Source organism: Pan paniscus, chromosome 1 (genome assembly GCF_029289425.2).
Source record: "Pan paniscus chromosome 1, NHGRI_mPanPan1-v2.0_pri, whole genome shotgun sequence".
NCBI classification, from domain to species: Eukaryota; Metazoa; Chordata; class Mammalia; order Primates; family Hominidae; genus Pan; species Pan paniscus.
Window position 1 is genome coordinate 183,485,331 of NC_073249.2, and position 24,248 is coordinate 183,509,578.

The following is a 24,248-nucleotide window of genomic DNA, read 5'->3' on the forward strand; positions in this document are numbered from 1 at the left end:
GAAACTGTTCTGACTCCAGTTCCTGTTTAAGCCTTCCCCAGCTTCCCCCGCTCTCTTAGAGCATACATCGCTGTATTTTGTTGCTTGTTAACATAGCTGTCACTTCACAGAGGCATCCTTGTTTACATATTGGTCTCCATCAAAGACAATGGTTTAATCTCCACAGCCTGGACCTGGCAATATCCCTGCAGTGAATGTGGATCTGAAATGAAGTTTTATTCTAGCAGTTCCCATCTCCTTCATCCTACGTAGCCTCCCATTTAAATTCATCCTCCTCCAACCATCCAAGTATTTTCAGAATACAGATCCTAATCATTACCTCCCTGCAGCTTCCTGCATTTGTATATAATGATATCAGCTGACACTGTGTACTTACTATGGCCCAGGCCCAGTGCTGTGAAAGATGGGCCTGTGTGGTCTCATTTAACACAAACAACGAGGTAGCTATTACTAACTCCATTAATTAGATGAGAAAACTGAAGCTCAGAGACTTGACCAAGGCCACACAGATGATAAGTGACATAGCAGGGACTTGAACACAGGTCGGTGTGATCCTAGAACCTGTGCTCTTCATCACAGTGCCACACCATGTTATGCCTTCTTTGATGTCTTCTGATTCACTGAAAAAATGTGTAAAACACAATCAATCTTGTTGCTTAAGGACCAATAGGAGAGAAATCTAAGGCCAGCCATGAGCAATCCAAACAGTAGGCAAGCCCAGAGGCTGCACAGCATGGAGTAGTGTGGGACTCACTTTCAGGACCAGGAGAGAAGCACCTCTCACAGCACTATGAGACCCTGAAGATGGCAAAGGAATCCTACCATGGCTGGCTGAAGTTGGGAGTGGCCTCTGCCCTCCTCCTTTTGGGCTCATACATTGGGCAGTGAAGTGGCTACCAAGCCAGGGAAGGCTGCCTGGAGGCATAAGGAAAAGAAGAAGGCACCTAAGGAAACTAGACAGGCCAGGATCCGTCTGGCGCTGAGATGCCAGGCAGAGTTGAGGCTGGCTATAGATGATCCTGGCATGGACTATTTGGACAGAACAAAGAATCCTAGGCTGGCTGCTACCTAGAGATACACAGGGAGACACGTTAGTGATGGAAGCTGGAGAGCAGGGAAGGGAACAGGGGAAAACTGGCCTTCTAATCAGGACAGAGGTAGGGGCTGGTGGTGTTTGTGTAAAATGGGTCTTCCAGAGCACCTCCTATCCTGGACAGGCAACCTCAACAGAGGGCTGAGGCCTCAGACAGTGTTTCTTTTCCTAGAAAGCCCAGTTTCTGTCTCTTTTTTTTTGAGACGGAGTCTCGCTCTGTCGCCCAGGCTGGAGTGCAGTGGTGCGATCTTGGCTCACTGCAAGCTCCGCCTCCCAGGTTCAGGCCATTCTCCTGCCTCAGCCTCCCGAGTAGCTGGGACTACAGGTGCCCACCACCACTTCCAGCTAATTTTTTGCATTTTTAGTAGAGACGGGGTTTCACCATGTTCGCCAGGATGGTCTCAAGCTCCTGACCTCGTGATCCACCCGCCTCGGCCTCCCAAAGTGCTGGGATTACAGGAGTGAGCCACCACGCCTGGCCAGTTTCTGTCTCTTGGGTTTAACTACGCCCCTCACCCCAAGATTGACCAGCAGTAAAAGGTAGACATTGAATGGAGCTTATTAGAACATTTATTTTTTTCTGAATGACAGGCCGGGAGTGGGAGTAGCTGAACAGGGCATGTTAGTGGTGTGAGTGTTGGCTTAAGCGAAGGAGCTGGAGTGGGGGTTTGTGTTGGGGGAGCAGTGGGATGGGAAACACACCTGTGGGGCAGCTGAACTAGAAAGAAGGATGCCCAGGATAGCTATGAGACACCTACAAAGCATGGGAACCCAGTTCCCCTAAGCCTACCCCATCCCCAGATCCCTTTTTTTCTCCCTTAAGTTAAAAAAATTCCTTGAGGCAGCTTAAGTCAGAGGCTGTAAGGGTCAGACTGGTCACAGGTTAGACAGCAGAGTTTGCTCCGGCCAGCAGAGCCACGTTCTGGCTGGATGGCAGCTCAGGCCTCCTCAGCTGTGGCATCAATGCCCGCGTAAGTGAAGTTCTCAAACAGCGACATGTTCACATAGGCCTGGGGGCAGAGCAAGCTTTAGTGGGGGCCAGGAATGGGGGTGCATCTGGCCTCAAGCTCCTGGACTTCCATGTGGTGGGGGCATTTGAACTGACACTGATTTGTTCTGGAGACCTAAGATGGCCCCATGGCCAAGAGTGGCCTTTACCAGCCCAGGGCAGTGAAGGCATCAGGCCACAGTTGGGGCCTCAGGTGAGAGGCTCTCAATGCCATTGTTAGAGGAGGGTTTTTACATGCACTCTTTCAATGAATTCTTGGCTTATGCATTCATTCATTCAGTAACTTATCTGTTCAAAAGCCATTTTAGACGACTCATCCATTTATATGGTTATTTGATCATTCCTTCATTCTTAAGATGGTTATTTAATCATTAATTTACTTGAAGAACTCTTCATATTTACTAATTTTGATATATTTTTCATTATATTTATTTGATAATTCACTTATTCACATGGTTAGTAGATTGAGTTATTGAATTACATGTTCATATGATTATTGTATCATCTATCCACTAATTCCATTCATTCATTCATACGGTTACTGTATCACTCATTCACCCATCCATCCATCTGGTTAGTGACCATTCATGCACTCTGCTCTGGCTCTGGCAGGTGGGGAGAGGTGTCCCAGATGAGGATGGGCTGATGGCCTCAGCAGAGGACAGGCAAGCAGTCTGGGACTTGGGGCTTAAGGGAGGGATTTGCTGTTGGGGCTAAGCAGTGGCCTTGGAAGAGTTTTGGAAGGGCCTGGTGTCTAAACCAGTGAGGGCTGGAAAGGCAGGCTGCATCCTGGGGCCCAGCCTAGCCGTGGTGACAGCCCCCACTGAGGGAGGTTGGGCAGGCAGTGTGGTTGGGACAGGGGTCATGGCACCTCTGAGAGGGCACTCTGGAGCACTCTGTGAGCCCAGCCCGCCACCTCAGCCCCAGTCTCCTCACCTTCCTGGCTTCCAGCATGCGGCCTAGCTGTAGCGCAATCTGGGCAAAGGGGGGTCGCTCATAGGGACGGTCCCGCCAGCACTGACGCATCAGCTCGTACCTGCGAGGGGGCATTGCTGAGATGAGGAGTCAGGCCAGCTGGGGTGATGGGGTCACAGGGATCAAAGCTGAGGTCACTCATCACAGAGATAGGATCATGGAGCTCAAGGATGGGGTGACTCACACTTCATCGTCACAGTTTCGAGGCTGCTCCATGCGGTAGCCCTGGGGCAGCTTTTCATAGAGCTCGGCACAGGTCATGCCACAGTAGGGTGTACCTCCTGCAGGAGGGGACAAAGTGCTCTCGGTCCAGGGCTCCACGTGGGGTAAGGTGGGGCACTCTGGGGACGGGGATCAGGAACTCACCAAGGCTCACTATCTCCCAAAGAAGGACTCCAAAGGACCAGCTGAAATAAGAAGGATGCACTTAGTTACCTTCTAGGCCCTGGCCCCTAGCAGTTTAGCTTCTACCTGCCCAAGATGTGCAGTGCCTCCCAGCCCCCCTGTATGTGTCTACTCTGTAAGTATCTGGCCTTGGCCAGCTGTTGTCTCTGCGCCAATGAAGCTCCTTCATACTGCCCCCATCCCTGGGCTCAGCACAATTAGAGCTCTTTTTTTTTTTTTTTTTTTTTTTGAGACAGGGTCTCACTCTGTCACCCAGGCTGGAGTGCAGTGGCTTACTGCAGCCTCAACCTCCCAGGATCAGGTGGTCCTCCCACCTCAGTCTCCCTTGTAGCTGGTGTGTGCCACCATGCTCAGCTAATGTTTTGTATTTTTATTTATTTATTTATTTATTTATTTATTTTTTGAGACAGAGTCTCGCTCTGTCGCCCAGGCTGGAGTGCAGTGGCGAGATCTCGGCTTACTGCAAGCTCTGCCTCCTGGGTTCATGCCATTCTCCTGCCTCAGCCTCCCAAGTAGCTGGGACTACAGATGCCCGCCACCATGCCCGGCTAATTTCTTTTTGTATTTTTAGTAGAGATGAGGTTTCACTGTGTTAGCCAGGATGGTCTCGATCTCCTGACCTTGTGATCTGCCCGCCTCGGCCTCCCAAAGTGCTGGGATTACAGGCGTGAGCCACCACGCCTGGCCATGTTTTGTATTTTTAGTAGAGACAGGGTCTTGCCATCTTGCCCAGGCTGGTCTCAAACTCCTGGTCTCCAGTGATTTGCCTGCCTGGCCTCCCAAAGTGCTGGGATTACACATGTGGGCCACCACAGCCAGCCGAGCTAAAATTTTTATTGAGCACTTACGGTGGTCCAGGCACTGGTCATTTAACAGACATGTTAATTCATTTAACCCTCACACCAACCCTATGATACAGGTTCTATTAGTCTTGCCATTTTACAGATGAAGACACTGAGGCACTGAGAGGTTAGCTAGATTGCCCAAGGCCATACAGCTAGTTAGCGGCAGAGCAAGCGTTCCAACTCAGGCTCCAAAGCTCTTACTCTTGACTGCATCTCACACTTTAACAGCCTCTGTGTAGTGTGCTTCAGCCCTGAGACCAGGGGAGAGAGTTCAAAGGGGTGGAGGGAATCAAGGGAGTGTTGGGGTAGAAGCAGGAAGTAGGCATGTAGTGGTCAGAGGAGCGATCAGTGTGGTAAGCAGTGAGCCATGCAGGCAAGGCCAAAGGGCTTGGGGCAAGGGGTAGGTTCAGATCAAGATGGACATCCCTGGAGAGACAGGAGGAGTGTGCCAAGAGGGCTGTCTGCAGGGGAGGGGGCACAGAGAGGGAGTCTTGGGGGTCATGCTCTGGTAAGATACTCAGGTGGGCATGATCTTGCCCTTCAGGGAGGAAGATGAGAGCAATTCCTGAGTGGCCTCTCCATCTACCTCAGGAAGCATCCGCCAGCATTCCCAAACCTCTCCAAGGCATCCCCCGTCACTTACACAAACATAATCCGAAACTACCTTTACCCCAGTCCTATTCCTGAAATACCTTCCAAGACTCCTTCCAGCAAGCCCCACCTTGGCTGGGTACTTTATACCCAAGACACACCTGTGTCACACCTGGAACACAGCCCAGGTCATGCCTTAGACCACCTATGACATTTCTGAGATATGTCTAGGTCAGGCCTGGGTGATTCTTGGGGGCCAAGCCCTCCTGTGCCCTCTCATCTCACACTCACACATCACTCTTGGTGGTATAGACACTGTAGTTCAGGGACTCAATGGCCATCCAGCGCACAGGGAGACGCCCCTAGGAGAGAATGGGTTTGAGGGGCTGAGTGTGGAGGAAGGGCCTGTTTGAGGCTCCTGTGGGGCAGGGCCAGGCACAAGCCCTAAGGGTGAGGGTTGAATGAGACTCACCATCGTCTTCTTCACATAAACCTCCTCTCCCCGAGAAAGGCCGAAGTCTGCAATCTTGGAGGCCAGGTTCTCTCCGACCAGCACATTCCGGGCAGCCAGGTCCCTGTGGATGAACTGTAGGCAGGGTCAGAAGTCAGGAGAGACTGGGGATGAGGGACCCCAGGACAGTCAGGACAGTAAGGAGTCAGTCTTCGTGGGTACCCTTGTTACCTTCAATACCCCATATTCCTACCCTCCTGGCTGCAATCTCGTCAGCTGACTCATATCTGAGAAAGATCAGTGTTGGCTCTCACCTGCTCGTTCCTGGGCCCTGGCCAAGTTCAGGCTGGATCCCTTTTCCTGAGACAGTGGTGGCCATACTGCACCTTCTCCTCTTTCCATGCTTCTCCCCCTCCCTCTTCCCATCCCCTGGGTTCCAGTTTCTCTCCCTTAGCCCTCCAGCTTCCCCAGAGACCTCTCTCCACCAGCCCCTCCCTCTGCACAGGCCCCTTCCCCTGCCCCTCTGCTTTCAAACATACTCAAAACTTTACTATCTTTAAAATGCTGGCCAGGTGCAGTGGCTCATGCCTGTAATCCCAGCACTTTGGGAGGCTGAGGCGGGTGGATCACTCGAGGACAGGAGTTCGAGACCAGCCTGGCCAGCATGGTGAAACCTCGTCTCTACTAAAAATACAAAAATTAGCTGGGCGTGGTGGTACATGCCTGTAATCCCAGCTACTCAGGAGGCTGAGGCAGGAGAATTGCTTGAACCCAGGAGGCAGAGGTTGTAGTGAGCTGAAATCGCACCACTGCACTCCAGCCTGGGCAAAAAAGTGAGACTCAGTCTCAAAAAAAAAAAGATAAAATGCCTTCCCTCAGTGTCACACTCCCCTGGACTGTCATCCCCCTGTCCTTTCATTCAGGCCTGAGTTGACTTGGGCTTGGATCTCTGCCCTTCCCCCTCTCCGGCAGATTGCACCAGGCCCATTGCCATTAGGCACCATCTGTGGGGTGACAGCTCACACACAGATGCTGTCTCCAGCCTGGGCCTCTCTCCTGAGTTCCAGGCTAGCATCTAGACCTGCTCACTCAACACCTGTACCCTCCATACTGGAAGTCCCCACCTCCTCCAGACCTGCCCCTTGGCCCTGCCTCCTCGCTGTGCTTGCACCCACCCACACACTTGGGCCAGGAACCTCAATCCCCACATACAATCAGGGCCGGCTGACTTCTTCCCCTGACACCAGCCCAGTGGCTTCCCCCTCTGGCCTCCACCCGCCCCCACTCACACACACCTGCTTCTCACTCAGGTACTGCATGCCATTGGCCGCATCACTGGCGAAACGCAGCAGCTGCCGGGAGCTGAGGGTAGAGGCTGTCCCATGCTCTCGAGCAAAAGCTGGGTCAGTCTCTAGGACCCGGCTTTTCCGCAGAAAATCTAGCAGGTTCCCGTAGGGGGCATATTCAATAGCAATATACAAGTAACCTGAGAGGCAAAGAGACAGACAGTGGTGATTTAGACACAGGCAACCTAGGGTGGGAGCAGGCACCCGATGGTAACAGACAGGGATGAAGGAGGATCAAGGGTGATGCACAGGTCACCAGCAGCCCCTGGCAAGCTACTCATGTGGTGGAGGTGATGGCTGAGGATGGGGGTTTGGAAGAAGGAGTAGGTGATGAGCTGGGGGCTCACCTCGGTTCTTACAGGCCCCCAGGAGGTTGATGATGTTGGGGTGATGCCCCAATTTGCACAGAACTTCCAGTTCTCCCGCAAAGTCACGATGGTCATTTTCAGAGGCATACTCTGTGTAAAGAATCCAATATTATTTTGCCAGAAATAACTCTGGAGAAAGGGCTGGCAAGGGCTGGGGTCAATTGCTGGAGGAAGCCAGGTGGGGCCTGGGATTTGTGGGACAAAGGAGAGCATCAGGGCTGGGCCAGGGGTCGCCCCAGTGGACCTTTCAGCATTTTGATGGCTGCGTTCATCTTCAGCCCGTCCTTCTTGATCATGGCCCGGATGACCTGGCCGAAGTTCCCCTCCCCGATGAGGTCCTCAAAGGTGATGTCCTCCCACTCCAGCACTGGGTAGCTCAGGGGCTCGGGCTGCAGTTTTGGCCGCCGGGTAAGTGTCAAGGTCCCTGAGCTGAACTGCAGGATGGTCTCCTCGCCCTTCACAGGATGAGACAAGAGGGTAGACGGTCCACGCAAGAGTCAAAGGGGGCAGAAGGAGGCACAGACAGGCACACGAGGAGGTTTCAGTGTCAGACAAGTGGGCAGAGACCCAGATGGAGGGCACCCTGGTGGTCAGCCAGGGACAGACAGGCAGACAGAGGACATAACTGAGACAGAATCATAGGTAACAGAGCCACAGGTAGGCTGCTGGGTGGACAGATGTCCAAGGAGAGAAATGCAGAGGCTGCAGCCAGGGGATCTAGTGTACGGGACTCTGGAAGGCAGAACCAGGGCTTGTGGGTAAAGTTGCTAGAAGCCACAATGTGAGTCAATGGAAGGAGGATATTTCTAACATTTAAAACAGAAAAGGATCGGAATGAGCTTCCTATGACTGGGCTAATCCCACAACCAGGCTTTTTGTTGTTGTTGTTGTTGGGGGTCACCAGGGAAGCTCTGGAGAAGATTCCAGCCTTAGGGAGTAGGCCAGGGGACATTTATTGAGCACCTACTACATGCTCAGCCCTGAGCTGCTGGGAGCCAGTGGAGGGGTTTTCTCCACAGTAGCAGAAGCAGAGATTACCCTGTCCACACACTTGGCTTTTCTCCATAGCTCTAAAGTCAGGCCAGGACCTGAAAATAGCAAGACTATAACAAAGAGGAATGTCCAATTCCCTAACTCAGTAGGAGGAGGCCATCTGGGTGGGGCTGATGGTGGGAAAAGGAAATAAGTGAACAGGACCAAAGAAGCTGCCAATATGAGAACTGGAAGCAGGGTTAAGACAGACCTTCTGGTGGGGCTTCCTAAGTGCGCTGAAGTCCAGCTTGACGGGCAAGGGCTGAGGACCTGGGGCCCAGGGATTTGCAAGAAGCACTGGTGCTGACGGCACATAGCAAATGCACGTGATGTTCTTGGGCAGCACCATATGTAGGTGCATCATGTATAGGTCCATACACACATGCAGGCCTGAAGGTGCACAGGCATAGGGACACGTGCATCTGGGACACACACATTTAAACATGCGGCACTCACAGGGGATGCACGTGTGCACTCATACATGGAGCACACACATTTGTGCACACACATTTCCTATCCATATGCAGGCACATGTACCAGGGATATATCTTTTTGTTTGTTTTGAGACAAGGTCTCGCTCTGTTGCCCAGGCGGAAGGGCAATGGCACGATCTCAGCTCATTGTTACCTCAAGCTTTTGGGCACAAGCAATCCTCCCACCTCAGCCTCCCGAGTAGTTGGGACCACAGGTGCACACCTCCACGCCCATCTAATTTTCATATTTTCTTTTATTGTAGAGATGGGGTTTTGCCATGTTGCCCAGGCTGGGGGGATATATCTTGATATAGAGTATGACACCATGTATGTTAAAGACTGCTTTCCCACCTCCTGCCCTTGACATCTGTACCCATTACCCTCCCCCACCACAGCAGTGAGGGCTTTCTGTGTGCACTGACCTCAGAGGAAGAGCCAACACAGCTTGGAACAAAGAAGCCAATTGAATCTCTGAATGGATTTTTTTTTTTTTTTGAGATGGAGTCTCACTCACTCTGTCATCCAGGCTGGAGTGCAGTGGCGTGATATTGGCTCACTGCAACCTCTGCCATCCGGGTTCAAGCAGTTCTCCTGCCTCAGCCTCCCTAGTAGCTGGGATTACAGGCTCCTGCCACTGTGCCTGGCTAATTTTTGTAGCTTTAGTGGAGATGGGGTTTCACCAACTGGGCAGGCTGGTCTTGAACTCCTGACCTCATGATCCATCCGCCTCAGCCTCCCAAAGTGCTGGGATTACAGGCATGAGCCACCACGCCCGGCCTCTGAATGGATTTTTTAAAGGCATAGCAGAGACACTAGGCTTTCTATCACAAGGATCAGCCCTTGAGAGAGAAGAGGGTTTTCTTTCTTTTTTTATTTTTTATTTGAAATGCCAAAACTTAGCTTTAAATATCAAGAGTCCAGGCCTGGAAGGCCAAGGACAGAGTTCAGATCCTAAGTGACGACAATGAAGAAGCCCTCAGAGGAGACAGGATCTGCGGATGGGCGGCTAGAATGTGACAGGATAAAGTGACAGTGGGTGCCCTCCCACACCCCACCTCTAAGCAGGGGCCTGAGGGACAGAAGGGTGTGGGCTACAGGAGGACAGACAACTCAGGCAGGATTACAGGGAAGCCAGGAGGAGTGGAGGTTTGTGCTTCCTCTTTCAAGGAGCAATGGGTGAGGTTGCAGGCCAGCACAATTCTGGAGTGGTAGAAACAGTTGTCTAAGTGGGAAGGGGTTGTGGCAGCGGTCTGAGGGCCACAGAATATGCCTCCTTCCATAAGGTATAAGGAAGCCCCTACAGTTCTTTAGTTCTGTTTCTTTTTCTTTTTTAATTTTTTGAGACAGGGTCTTGCTCTATTGCCCAGGCTGGAGTGCAGTGGCAACATCTCGGCTCACTGCAACCTCCACCTCCCGGGTTTAAGCGATTCTCCTGCCTCAGCCTCCCGAGTAGCTGGGATTACAGGCATGCACCACCACGCCTGGCTAATTTTTGTATTTTTAGTAGAGACAAGGTTTCACCATGTTGGCCAGGCTGGTCTCAAACTCCTGACCTCAGGCGATCCACCCGCCTCAGCCTCCCAAAATGCTAGGATTACAGGTGCAAGTCACTGTGCCCAGCCCCTTTCTTAAGTCTCCAAAAGGAGGCCCTGGGATTTGCAAGAATGAAGGTTAGGATGAGGAGCTCACAGCATGACTGGCCTACTGGCAGGTGGCCACAGCAGGGCTAAGGACATCAGCCAAAGATGTGTGCAGACAGAGGCTGGCTCCCGAGCCCAGGAAGGCCTGCAAGGACAAAGGCCAGCATGAACCCCAAGTGCCCTTCCATTTGATCACCTTGCTATCTAGGCCTAGATAACCGCTAGGGAGAAATAAAAGAGGGGAGAGGAAAATCTCCAATTGACGGAGCCCAAAACTGGAATGTCCATTGTGAAATATGGTCATCACGGAATTCTTTTGAAATGGGAATATTAAATATTTCACCACTAATATAAATGGGCTCATGAGCTGAATTCAGTTTTAGAGAAATAAAGAAAATTATATTTTGTACCCTTGAACATTGTTGAGTGTAATCTTATACCTGCAACATAAACACACACACACACACACACAAGGTATACAAGGTCTTGTGTGTACACAGGTAGAAACATAAACACGGGCTGCGAGCATGCACCCAGGGGCGGGGCGGGTCACTGACCGAGCCTGACTGGTAGGTGAAGGTGCGTCTCCGATGCAGGCAGCTTCTGCGGATGCACACCAGGGTTAAAAGGGCGGCCAGGATGGTGAGGCAGGTGGCAGACACGGAGCCCACCACCGCCAGGATCAGCTGCTGATCCAGGCCCTCTTCAGCTGCCCGGCTCTCTTGGACTGGGCCCTCAGCCTGCAGCCCTGGACACAGTGAGAGGGGCAGATTGTGGGGACACCTGGGTCAGGGAACCCAGAGGCCACCATGGGGTTACACAGAGGGAGAGGTGAAAGATCCCAGTGCCAGGACTGTCAGGAAATCACTTGGGCCACATGAAGGAAGGGATGAGGGGTGTCAGAGGGGCGACATGATTTTCCCAGCCCTGGGACAGTGGATCATGAGAAGGGAAGGCTGAGTCCCCAGGACCGGGGCTGACTCTTTGTCAGGAGGGGCCTGGGATGCCCTAGCTCCACAGTAGGGGGTGATGTGGAAGGAGAGCGTGCTGAGCTCTCCCCGCTCAGAGCCCGGGGGGTCCTGTGGGCCCTGCCCTCTCACCGTTGCCCAGGGTGGACTCTTCTACTGTGTTGCTCCAGTCCCCGAGCCCCTGAATGCTGGCCCGCATGCGGAAGAGGTAGCGCGTGCTGGCGTTGAGGCCACGGATGATGGTGCTTGTCTCCTCAGGCCTGTCCACGTCTATCCACAGTGGGTCTCCTGCACCCCCAGCCACCTGCACCTCCACAACGTACTTGGATATCGGCCCAGGCAGAGCCTCCGGGTGCTGCCATGTCAGCTGGATCTCGGAGTCTGAGAGGGCCTGGGCGTGGAGGTGTCGGGGGGCTGGAGGCCCTGGGGAGATGGTGGGGGGAAGGCAAGGCTCAGATAGGACCGGGCTATGTAGCTGTGGGGCTGGACACATCTGCTCTAGCTGTGCTCCCTCCTCTGTGGGTCCAAGCACAGGAGCCACCCTGCCAACTTCCTCCTCCCCACCAGACTGAATTCCTCTCCATTCCCCCGGGCCACTTTCACCCTCAAGCTTCTGCTTCTCCTTGTACTTCTTGTATCCCAAGTCCTCTCCACATCCACCCATGCCCTGTGTTCCCCAAGTCTCATGCCCTCCCATGACCCTGGTTCTCGCCATGAACCCTGACCTCCCCATGCTCTCCCCACATGCTCCTGGTGATCTGTGTCCTCCTGGTACCCTGGATCTTCCCCAAGTCCCATGTCCCCGCTGGGGTCACGTCTGCCTAATACCCTATGTGTGTCCTGTGTCCTCTCCATGTCCATTAATCTCCTACAGCCTCCCGTGTCTCCTAGGTCTCAAGTGTCCCTGTGTCCCACGTCCTCCCCCAACCCCCAGCTATCCTTGTGCCTTGCACATACCACTGGGGGGCAGAAGCACGTGTGCAGGGGGCGAGGCCGGGCCCAGGAGGGTGCAGTGGTAGAGCTGCACATCCAGCTGGTAGTGGGTGCCAGGCGTGAGTCCCGTCAGGAGGGCGGTGCGGGCCTGGGGGGATGAGATGTTCTCCCGCCGCTCCTGCCCCCGTGCCCCGTCCCACAGGCGCAGCAGGAAACCGTCGCCCACCAGTGGCCCGGGCACCAAGGGCAAGGACCAGCTCACTCGCAGCCGGTCAGGGCCTTCCACATGCCAGCCCTCCAACCACGGCTGCAACAAAGGCTCTGGGGCCAGAGGTCAGGGGTCAGAACTGTCCAGTAGGTACTTGGGGCTGGACAGGACAATGATCCCCAGTGAACAAGGAAGAACAACCTCCAGTGGGAAAGGCAGGGGTCCCTGGGGTCGACAGGAAAGTAACCCTTGGGGGGACAGGAAGGGATGACTCTTGGCCTCTCACCAGGACAGTCTGTGGTCATGAGGGTGGGAGGCCCCCAGGCCCCCTCTCCTCCTTCCCCTGGCCGGCTCAGCTGCACACGAACACTGTATCCTGTCTTTGGCCTCAGGTTCATTAACGTCACGTTCTCACTGGGGTCCACTGGGCGTGGGGTGTGAAGCACACATTATTCAGCCCCCACCTCTTCTAGAAGCTGCCATGCTCCCTTCAGCCCCCTTGCACCATTTGCCCTCCCTCTCCTGCTCACTGTATCCCTTCACTATTACCCAACACCTCTGTCCTGCCCCAGCTCTCTCCCTACTCACCCACAATGGTCGACCAGTCCATGGTACTGTCCTGGGGCCGGTAGTGCAGGCGGACAGTGGAGATGGGTCCATCCCCAGAGAACGAGACCAGCGGGGAGACCACAAGCTGGCGGCTCTGCTTGGTCAGGAGCCGAGGTGCAGCCAGGGGCACGGGGGGCACTGCCAGGAGACTCAGGGTAAGGCATGGGCACACAGCCTATCCAGTCCACTTCTGCATCTTTGTTTCGAGCTGGGGACCCTCTGGGCTTGAGGGACACCAAGTTCAACAGATGACCATAGTGGCCAGGGCCCAGGGAGGACAGAGTTCAGGCCCCTGGGTAGCTTGGGGCACAAGGATTAAGCAATAAAGGCATGAGGGTGTCCCAAAAGATGGTAGATGAGGAAGTGACATGGCCAGACATGGTTTGGGGGTGCACTCTTCCCATGCAGTGTGGGGGTAGGCAGAAGGGGCCGAAACCCAGGTCGGGGAGACTACCTGGGCATCATCCTGCTCTCTGCCCCTGACCTCATTCACCACTCTCTTATTAAAAAAAAAAAATGGCACTGGCACTGAAGCACCTGCTCCCCGCCACATGCTTCATAGCATGACCTCTAATTCTCACAGCCACCTTTCTGTCAGGGCACATTACCCTGCATTATGAAAACACTGAGACTCAGAGACACCGAATAACTTGCCTAAGGACACACAACTAGGAGGAGATACAGCCATGTGTTGAACTAGGTCTGTCTGCGCAGGCCGCCTCAGATCTATCCATTCTACTCCAAAACAGCCTTCTTGTTCCTGCCCCACTTCCTCACCCCATGATCGCCGCTCCTATTCTGGCCTCAACTTTTTCTCTCCAGATTATTGCATTAGTGCTTTTAACAGGTTCCCTTGACTCTTACAAATGTTTACCAGATTGGCTTTTTGAGAGGAAAGGAAGGAAGGAAAGAGGGAGGGAGCGAGGGAGGAAAAGGATGCCGCGCTCTAAGCTGAGGGAGTGTCAGGCAGCAATGAGCATGTCAGGAGGGCAGTGCTGATTTGCGGGGAGATGAAGGTCCATTTTGGGTGCGGAGAAGCCCTTGGTGCCTTTGGCTCACGCAGGGTATTAGATGTCCAGGAAGTGGCTGGATATAAAATGGGCCTCTGAATCATACAGCAGCTACTTTCCACACCAACTTCAAAACCAGACTTCCAGAGAAGATGCCCCACTTCATGGAGTCCCCACCAAATGATCTGGAGTCAGAAGAGGGGTCCTGGCTGCAGATCATATGTGAGAGCTGCCAGAGAACTATCAAAATCTAGGGACTAGGTGACATTTTAAATAATAACAATAATTATCGACATACATTGAGCACACACCCTGTATCGGGCACTGTGCTAAATGCTTAAATACATCATCTAATTTAATCTTCGTAACAACCCCATCAAGTGCTAACTATCCCCATTTCACAAAGAGAGAAACAAAGTAAGAGAGGTTAAGTAGTTTGCTTAAGGTGATGGGGCAAAGAATTTGTGGAGAGAGGATGCAAGCCCAGGTTGTCGGGCTCCTAAGCCTGGGCACAGTGAGAAGAGAAAGGCGGAAGGTGAGGCTTGATGGCAGAGAGGCATGCATAGTCACGGGATGGGGAGATGGCGAGGACCTGGGAGGCAGAGTGTGGCAACGAGAAAGCAGAAGGTGAGAGAGGGGGCTTACATGGGGTGGCAGGAGCAGAGGGACAGAGGGTCAGGGGGTGGCAGGGGTGTGAATGGTTAAGACTTAGGGTGCTGGAGAAGCTGGAGAAGGCGAAGGAGGCCTTAGAGCAGGTGGGGGTGCTCTGGTCTGAGTAATCTTGGGCACTGGGAGGTCCCTCCTTATTTACCTGGAAGATTTCTAGGCATGCACCACTTCTAGGAAGCCAAGCTGGTCACCCTCTGAGCTCCATAGCCCCATATGCTCCCCTGGGCTAGCACTGAGTGTCTGTGGGGTGACTCAGAGATGGGAGGCAGCATCCCAGAGCAGAGTTAAAGGTATACTTGTCTGTGTGTGATGGTTGGTGGGGGACAGCATGGCTGGGCAGGAGGAAGGGCGGGGCTGGAGAGTGTCCCCAGTTTCTGGGGCACAGGATGTCCTTTCCAGATGGGTCTAAGCTGTACTCCAGCCTTGACACTGCCCAGCCCGGACCTCTGGTTGACCACAACCCCTCTTTTTGTCTGGTGCTAGGCTATGACCTTAGATGTCCTTGGCCTTCCTGCTAGTATCTCCAGCCTGAGCAGCATCATCTAGAGCCTACTCTGCTCACCGTCCATTCCCTGTGGACCTAGGACATCACTGACCTTTCACATTGACCTTGAAGCGCCGGCTGTCTTGGCCGCCAGATGTGGACACACGGCACTCCCAGAACCCACTGTCCGCAAGAACCAAGCGGGGCACCTCGAACTCAGCTGTGGTCTTCTCTGGCTCCACAATGGCCTTGGTGGACTAAAAGAGATGGGGGAAGGGGACAGGTCACAGGGAATGAGCACCTCTGTGGCAGGCACCCAGATGTCCGTCTGGACTGATGGCAGGACAGAGGCCCAGTGGCAGTCCCCTCACCAATCAGCCTGACCTCATGTGAGCAATGGTCAGGCCAATAGGTGGGCCCTGCAGAAAGTTCTGAGGGACTAGGGGGTCTTAGGGATCAGCTGTGAAGCAGGCGGCCTGCGGGGCTGGTGGGTTGGGGTGATTGGGGGCTGACCAGGAGCACAGTGCCGTCTGGCTTGCGTAGCTCTATGCTGCCCCGCACGGGGAAGGGGTTCCCTGCAGCTGCACAGTTGATCCGGGGCATCGTCTCTAAGTTGAACTCCAGTTCTGAGGCCATGTTGAGGATCTGGGGGATCCGGTCTGGGGAGAAAGGACACTCATCCTGGAGCTCCCACAGGGGCAAACACGTGACCACCAAAGCGCCCCTCATCCGTGTTCTGTTTCTCATTGGAGGTATCTACCCAGTCCCTCCAGCCTGAAAACCAGCAAAGGCCCGCATGACTCCTCCAGCGTCCCAGCCCCACATCCCATCAGCTGCAAAGTCTACTTCCTAACCACCTCCCCACTTCCCGATACCGTCTAATACCTGCCAGCAGGCCCCTCACCATCCTCCCAGCCAGCACACTAGCTCAGGCCTCATCATTTCTGGTCCCTAGGTAGAGAGTCCTCGAGGGTCTCCTGCTCCCGCTCCCCGGCCAGCAGCTAGGGGTCCTTTCTCCAACACAGATCTGACTACCTTGTTCCTTTTTAACAATTCCCTCTTGCCCCATCATATGAAGTGCAAACTCTTTGGCCTTCATTCAAAGGCCCCACGATTTGACCTCTTCTGACCATTTCCCCAGTCCCCCACTCCACTGTCCTGGTACCCAAACCTGAGTCCCCAATCCCCCACTCCACTGTCCTGGTACCCAAACCTGAGTCCCCAATCCCTGGGTCCCCTACCCCACTGTCCTGGCACCAAAACCTGAGTCCCCAATCCCTGGGTCCCCTACTCCACTGTCCTGGCACCCAAACCTGAGTCCCCAATCCCTGGGTCTTTGCTCTTGTTCTTTCCTCAGTTATCTCTCTTTTGTCCTTCATATCTAATCTCAGATCACACCTGCTTCCAGACCCTTCTCTGACCTGCTCAGTCTGCCCAGGGGCATCCTCTGGGCTCCCACATTCTCTGGGCTGCTGCCCTTTCCGCTATGGCTGGCTGGCAGTTAGCTCCTTGCTGGACTGGCTCCCTGCTGGACTGACTCCCTACCAGACTGACTCCCTGCCAGAGCTCCCTGTCCATCAGACTCTAAGCTCCCTGAGGGCAGAACTTGGACCCTCGTAGGGAAAGGAGGGACTAGTCTCTTCCACCAGGGAGATGTGTTTGGTAAAGGCCGACTTATCTTGGGGGGCTCTCAGAGGTCACAGTGCTTATACCTGACTTCTCACAGTGCACTCCATGCCACCCAGAGGGGCAGACACAACCACTGAACCGGTCACAAGTGCCACCATTCTGACACTGGCACTGGAGTCGGCAATCAGCCCCAAAATGACCAGGGGCACAAGCTGGGAATAGAGGAGGTATGATTAGAGGGGCATGGGACAGGGGGCAATGAGGGCACAGATGAGGGCGCAGATGGGGCACAGGTTATACAACAGGCTGAGGGTAGAAGGACTGGTCAAGTGAGCAGGAGGGCTTGCTGCATAAGTCAGAGGCAGAGTGGAGGGTCCGGGTCAAGCTCTTGGCCAGCTGTCTTGGTCAGGGACCATGAGGGTAGGTTAGGCATACCTTCTTGGCACTGGCTTCCTCTCCAGCCAGATCCACAAGAGCAGCCATAGGGGTCTGGGAGGCAGAAGGTGAGGCCCCGGCAGCCTGATATGCCTGGGCACTGCTCCTGGCAGCTCTGCCCAAAACGGCCCTCTCTGCAGGCTAGAAAGAGAGTGTGTGGGGTGTATGGGCCTCTGTGGGCCCCTGGGCCCAGGACCTGCCTGTCGCCCTCACCCTCCAAGCTCCACCCACATGGTTCTAGGGTCTTCTCCCAGTCAGGGATCCTCTCCTGCCTGGGTCCTAGCTCCCCTCCTCCTTACCCTGTTCACAGCGGGTGCCAGTGAAGCCAGGGGGGCATACACATTCGCCGTCATGGTCGTGGCAGACACCTCCATGTAGGCAACCTGGGCACTCCTTGGTACAGCCTGGCCCCCAGCGCCCAGCCCCACAACCTGGAGGAAGGTGTCTTCAGCAGCTGACCCTCACCCACCTGACCACTGAGGACTGGAGATCCAGGGGCTCCAGGGGACCCACAGGAAGTACCCATAGGGCTCCCAGCCTCCCACCCTACCCACAACCTCTGCCCTCTGCCTCTGACCCCGCACGATGAGCCGAAAGAAGGCGCTGCCCAGGGGGCTGGCTTCCAGGTAAGTGGCACTGTAGATGCCACTCGATGGTGGCTGCACATTTGGGAGCTGCAGCAGGAACCGCCCATCCTGGGCTTCATGCCAGTCCAGGGTGTAGAAGTAGGATCCTGGGGAAAATGAATGGGTCAGGGGCCTCAGCACTACATGAGGGCTGTGTCACCTCTCTCTGTCCACCTCTGCTCAGCTCACATCAATGAGCCCCATGCACAGTGATGAGACCTTGGGCCGGCACCACGAGAGCCTACGCCCACGCCAGAAAGCTCAGAAGTGCCCTCTTCTTCATGCTCCATCAACCACCCAGTAAATCACCAAGTCCTGCTCAGTCCATCTCCTCCTCATCCCCTAACCCAGTCTGCTTCTCCCCACACCCACTGCCACTGCCCTGGTCCTAGCCTCCAGGGGCCTCACAAGGCTCCTCTGCCTCCAGCGTCACCCTTTCTTGTCCCTCCTCCACCCAGCAGCCAGGGTGATTTTTTACAACAGACTCCTCTCTAACTCCTCTGCTGAAACTCTCCTGGTTCTCCAGTGACCTCAGGACAAAAATCCAGCTCCTTAGACATCATTTTCACCAACTTGGCCGTGGCCAAGCCATCCAGCCCCATTCGTCTTCACACCCTTCTTGACTCCTAACATTCCTGAATTCCTGAATGGATTGTTTCTCTTCTAGAAACACCCTTGTGTTTCAGACCCTACTGCTCTTCTCAGTCCCTCCTCCTGGAAGGCCCTTCCTTCCTTTTCTGCCTTCTTTGTCTTCCCACTTCTCCTCTGAGCACAATTCAAGTGCCATCTACTCTAGGGTCTCTCCCCTGAGCCCCTCCCTCTTAGAAGGGTGCCCCAGTCGCTGCCCCACCCGCTTCTTGCCTCTTTGCTCAGGGCTGAACAGAGAGCCTAGAGACCCAGGTCTGCCTGTGCCTCTTCACATTTCCTGTCAATTCACGGGGTCCAGAGCTCAGGAGGCAGCCCCCTTGGCCAAAGGGAAGGGTCTTCCTCCCTCAGGAGCCCAGGTATGCAAGAGTCAGCCAAGGGGTTGTGAATCTGAGGACTGAGGCAGGAATCTTGGGGCCACATAGGAAAACAGCTTCCTTCTATGGGGTGGCCAAAGGGTCAGGGTGGAGGACAGGCCTGGGACTGAGATCCCACGGGTCTACCCAGGCCTCAGCATGAGGCTGTCTTGGGCATCAAGGATCTGGGCTGGACAGATCTTTGGGAGAGGCTAGACTCTGCCCTGCCTGTGTTGGGCATGATGTTACCAGTTCTCTTCTTCCTCAGGGGGACTGATGCGGTCTGCCAGGTGGGCTATGTGACAGCACCTGCTAACTCCCAGGGGAGAGATGAGGCTTTAACATCATGCTCATTTGGGGCTAAGAGGGAAGGGGCAGCTGACCACAGGCTCCTGGCCCTCTGTGTACAGTAGGAGGGCAGCTCAGAACTACAGATAAGATGGGTGCAGGCACATCCCATGGGACCTGGTCCACTACAGAGGAGAGGCCCTGGAGGTCGGGTGTGTCAGGGGCCAAAGCTGAGGGTTCCATGGGTGATGAAAGTGTTGGGGCCTCAGAACGATGGGTCTACCCTCCCCACCAGTTCAAATGCCCCTCTTACCGTTGCTCTTCCAGATCACGTCTGTCTGCTTCTCCTTGTGCACACGTGCAGAAAGTACAGCGGTGTCACCTTTGTTCACAGTGTGTGTGACCTTGTCTGGAAGCAGGTGGGCTGCGGGGTGGAAGGTGGGTCAGCGGCCTGGTTTTCCCCGCGCCATCCCCCCGCCTGCCAGACTCACCTCCAGGGCTGTTGTGCACGTAGATGACGCGCGTGCGCCGCGCCCCAGCACCGCCCACGCAGGAGAAGACGCCCACGAGGTCCGAGGGCTTGGAGAAGCCGCGAAGCGTGACCTGGTGCGAACCGTTGCGCGCCAGGCGCAGGGGTGGCCCGGGCGGGGTGCGCACGATACGGTCGTCCTTCTCCAGCAGCAGGGGCGGGCCCCAGGCGTCCGAGCCCCTCCCCGCCCCGGCCTCCCCAGACACGCAAGTCAGGAAGAAGCGCTGGGGGTCCGTGAGCCGCAGGTTGGCCAGCAGCGTCAGGTCCACCGCCGCGCCTGGGGCCAGGACACCAGTGACTCTATTGTAGTCCCAGCCAACCCTAGTGCCCCAGAGCCCCCAGCCCCAGCCCTCTGGTCTTACTGATCCACCGTCCACTCAGAAGAGGGTCTCCAACCTTCACCCCTCTTCCTTCCCCTGCCCGGTTCTTCAGACCCCACAGGCCTCACTTTATCAGGCATTCCCATCCCCCTCCTTTCCCCTTCCATGCGCACTGGCCTCTTTCCCTCAAGTCTCTTCATTCTAAAAGAACAAAAACAAAACCACGAATCCTTCTCTGGCCGTGCCCCCTCCCTTCTCCTGCCAGATGGCTTCCCTTTCGCCCCAGCTTTCGGAAAGAATGATCTATGCTCCCTGTCTCCGTTTCCTCACTTTATTTCTATCAGTTCTGTTTCCCCACTCGTCTCTAAAACTGCCCTGCAAAGGTTGCTGTGAGCCACTTCTCCCTGCCTCCACCATGAGAGTGCAGGCCAGGAGAGCCAGCCAGAACAGAAGTGTCCCATGGGTCCCCCTCTCTGTCACTATGGAGATCTAGAAATGTCTGGTGGGCTGGGATTTGAGGTGGGAGAGGCTGAGTTTTGCAGCCAGAAGGTTGTGGCACAGAAATGGAGCCAGGGCTGGGTGCGGTGGCTTACGCCTGGAATCCCAGCACTTAAGGAGGCAGAGGTGGGAGGATCCTTTGAGCACAGGAGTTTGAGATCAGCCAGGGCAACATAGCAAGACCCCATTCTCCAGAAAAAGAAAAACAAAAAGAAATGGAGCTAAGCTTGGGGCTGGGCCCAGAGCCAGGGAGGGCAGCCCCAGGGCAAGGCCCTGTCTGGAGCCCAGACAGACACAGACACGAGGTGGGTCTTGGTCTTTGTTTGCCTTCCAAAGAGCTCACGCCCTAGTTGGAGGAACAGGCATGAACACAGCTGCCAAATGTAGGGCGCTGTGCTTTTGAGCACAGAGAAGGGACCCCTGATCCAGCCTGGGGGAGCTCAGGGAGATGAAGAGATGCTTCCTGGGAGGTACAGTTGGAGCAGGGCACATTGGCGTGAGGACAATGGGGAGGGAGAGAAGTCAGGGGCAGGGAGAGGGCATCCTAGACAGAGGGAACAGCCTGGACAGAGGCCTGCAGTGGCAATATCGTGGCAGGTGGAGGGGGCTCTCCAGGTTTGTGTGACTGGAGTACAAAATGTGAGGCTGAGGCAGGAGAGATCAGGTGGAGTCAGAGTCCAGGCTGGACGGTGGAGAGCCTGCGAGCCTGCCTTAGCTCCAGGACCCAGAACCCCTCCACCAGCCAAGCCCTTCCTTCTCTGTCTCTGCTAGCTGACTGTCAAGCAGTTCATTAGTTTAAATGCCACCTAGCTTATCAGTGTTTGAAAGGCTACCATGAGCAAACGAAGCTGGCATTTACTGACCGCCCACCACATACCAAGCCCCCATTTTCCACTGGATCCTCACAACCAGTGAAGTGGATATTCTTTCCAGTTACAGAGGAGGATCATGGTAATTACTCTACTGGCTTCTTTGAGCAAGCTCGCCCACTGCCCCGGTTTTAACCATCACCTCGGGAACGGTCTTTCAGCTTGGACCTGCATTTCCATCAGCTTTTCCCAAATCTGCTCCTCTCCAGTGCTCCCTGACTCACTGGACAGCACCCGCCACTTGAGACACAAACTATGGAGTCATCTCTACTCCCATTGTCATAATAATGAATGTTTATTGGCTGCCAGTTATGCACCAGGCACTTTACTGATGTCGTTTCATTTTACCATCCCAGCTATCCTGTGAGGTGGATGTTATTATCCCTGTTTTATAGCCAGTAAAGGGAGGCTCAGAGAAGTTAAGTAACTTGGCCAAGGTCATACAATTAGTGAGTGGCAGGGCCAGGTTGTCTGATTCTAAAGTCCACATCTCTGAGCACTGTGCTGCCTGCCCCATCAGTCATAGAATTCTGCACATTGTTTCCTGAACGCTTCTTGACTTCATCCCCACCCCTCCAGCCTGCCTTTGTTCAGCCCTCATCCTTACTCACCTAGACCATCCCAACAGCCACAGCCCCTCCTTCTGCAACTCATCCTCCACAGTGATCTAAGACCAAACCTGACCTTGTGACTTTCTTGCCTGTGACCTCCCATGGCTCCCTATTGCCCTCAGGATAATGTTCGTGCTCCTAAGCCCCGTGATGCTCCCACGCTATCCCTCCTGTTGTGTTCCTAACAGGCACCTTCTCTCCCATGCACCTCCATGCCTCTGAGACTTGCATTTTTTATGTTCTGGCTGCCTGGAATGAAGACCACCCCTCTTAGTGAAATCTTCCTTGATTCCCTTTTTGTCTCCTACCTGAGGCAGTGTAAGCTGAACTCCTCCTCAGTGCTCCTCTAGAGCTCCTGTGTCTGTCCCTGTTTAGCCCTCTTCCCCTGTCCTGTGTTCTGCACTAGACCATGAACCACTCAAAGGCAGCCTCTGTGTTCTAATCGGCTGACCAGCAGACTGAAGGAATCAGCTGCCACCTACTCAGAAATCCTTACCAAGCACAGTGCACTGTGCCAACTGCTCTGCATCATTTTCTCATTTAAACCCCATAACAACCATAGGAGGCTGGCTTCATTTAATCTCATTGTACAGACTAGGTGTTGCCAGCCTCTCAGCTAATGGCCCAGCACTTAGCACAACTCCTGGAATATTGTTGGTGCTCAATAAATGTTTGTCTAGTGAACAATTGAGTGAATCCAACACAATTATCCTATGAACACCCCCTGAAAATGGCCCTCCACAGATCCTCAGATCCAACACAGTCAGCGGCTACTCCTCACTCCTCCCCTGATCCCAGGTTGCAGTGATTTCTAGCACTTGCCTGTGTTTTCCTGGCCTTGATCTCACTTTCTAGTGGATCAAAGTGATGGCAGTGATGATAGGGCTTGTTTTCCAAAGTTTTTTGTTGTGGTGAAATGCATATAAAATAAATTTTACCATCTTTTTTTTTTTTTAGATGAGTCTTGCTCTGTCGCCCAGGCTGGAGTGCAGTGGCGCGATCTCAGCTCACTGCAACCTCTGCCTCCCAGATTCAAGCGATTCTCTTGCCTCAGCCTCCCAAGTAGCTGGGATTACAGGCTCCTGCCACCACGCCCGGCTAATTTTTGTATTTTTAGTAGAGATGGGGTTTCACCATGTTTGCCAGGCTGGTCTCGATCTCCTGACCCTGTGATCCACCCGCTCGGCCTCCCAAAGTGCCGGGATTACAGGCGTGAGCCACCACACCCGGCAAATTTTGCCATCTTAACCATTTGTAAGCAGCATATAACCCAATGTGATTAAATACATTCCTAGTGTTGTCCCACCATCACCACCATCCATCCTTTTTTTTTTTTTTTTTGAAAAAGACAAAAGTTTAAACACAATGGAGACGGGGTCTCACTATGTTGACCAGTCTGGTCTTGAACTCCTGGCCTCAATTGATCCATCTCAGCCATCCAAAGTGCTGGGATTACAGGTATGAACCACCGCACCCGGCCCCATGTTTATAACTCTTTTAATCTTATAAAACCAAGTAAAAATCTTGTAAAAACTCTGTACCTTTTAAACAAAACTCCCCATTTCTTCCTCCCTGCAGCCCATGGCAACCATCATCCTACTTTCTGTCTCTATGATAAAATAGGGTTTCTTGGGTAGAAATCAGGGCCTCAGGGCCTAGAAATGGGGTGAGGGACTCAGGGGAGACTTACCCACATGAGAAGCCAAGAAGAGGATGGGGAGCAAGAAAGGGGGCACCCGCCAGACCATACTCCAGAGGCCGACCCAGGCCAGCCAGGACGAGCTGGGCCTGGGGTCAGATGCTGTGGGCCTGACTGCTCAGCCTGTGTTGGTCAGTGTGGGTCGGTGCTGGGGAGGAAGAGGAAATGAGGTGGCTTGGGTGGGAGGGGTGGCAGGGTAGGGGGTGGGAGGACTCATTCTGCCTTTGAGCCTCTAGGCCCCCCAATCTGGCCCCCACAAGGCTGGGGATGGGTGTGGCCTGGGAGGAGTCACTAGAGGTGGGGGGAAGGTTATGGTAAGGGCAGACCTGGGGACAGCTGGACTGATTTTTCCCATCCCCTGTCTCCCTCCAGTACTCAGTCTTGCTGGCACAAAGGAGGCAGGAGGCAGGAAAGGGAGGAAGCCAGTGGCTTCCGCCTATTGAGGAGGGGGGTGGGGTGGGGGACATTGTTCTGGGGTCTCCCCTCCCCCCAGCACAAACACACAATACGGCCCACATGAGTCCTCATGTATGTGCCCCAGGACACAGACAGTTACATGGGTTTCCCAGAGAGCAGTTCACATACGAAACACAAAGGACCTCTGTGGGCCTGAGAAGCACATACACTCAAAGGA

At 54.3% G+C, this 24,248-nt stretch overlaps 1 protein-coding gene across 2 annotated transcripts; it reads right to left on the reverse strand.

Annotated features, from left to right (window-relative positions):
- Positions 1-1,645: 1,645 nt before the first annotated feature.
- Positions 1,646-23,792, reverse strand: TIE1 (tyrosine kinase with immunoglobulin like and EGF like domains 1). 2 transcript variants are annotated; one of them, XM_003812850.5, is made up of 23 exons: positions 23,606-23,792; positions 19,580-19,894; positions 19,402-19,512; positions 17,751-17,906; positions 17,473-17,604; positions 17,174-17,314; positions 16,822-16,950; positions 15,623-15,768; positions 15,222-15,366; positions 12,926-13,084; positions 12,624-12,761; positions 12,154-12,450; positions 11,329-11,619; positions 10,786-10,976; positions 7,328-7,538; positions 7,063-7,173; positions 6,665-6,855; positions 5,391-5,504; positions 5,210-5,280; positions 3,444-3,484; positions 3,262-3,358; positions 3,039-3,138; positions 1,646-2,103 (listed from the first exon to the last, which is right to left on the reverse strand). In XM_003812850.5, the coding sequence occupies exons 1-23, from the start codon at positions 23,661-23,663 to the stop codon at positions 2,032-2,034; spliced, it is 3,417 nt and encodes a 1,138-aa protein (XP_003812898.1). In that variant the 5' UTR covers positions 23,664-23,792; the 3' UTR covers positions 1,646-2,031. The 2 variants fall into 2 exon arrangements, with proteins under 2 accessions (XP_003812898.1, XP_008963599.1); XM_008965351.4 differs by lacking the exon at positions 16,822-16,950.
- Positions 23,793-24,248: the final 456 nt, after the last annotated feature.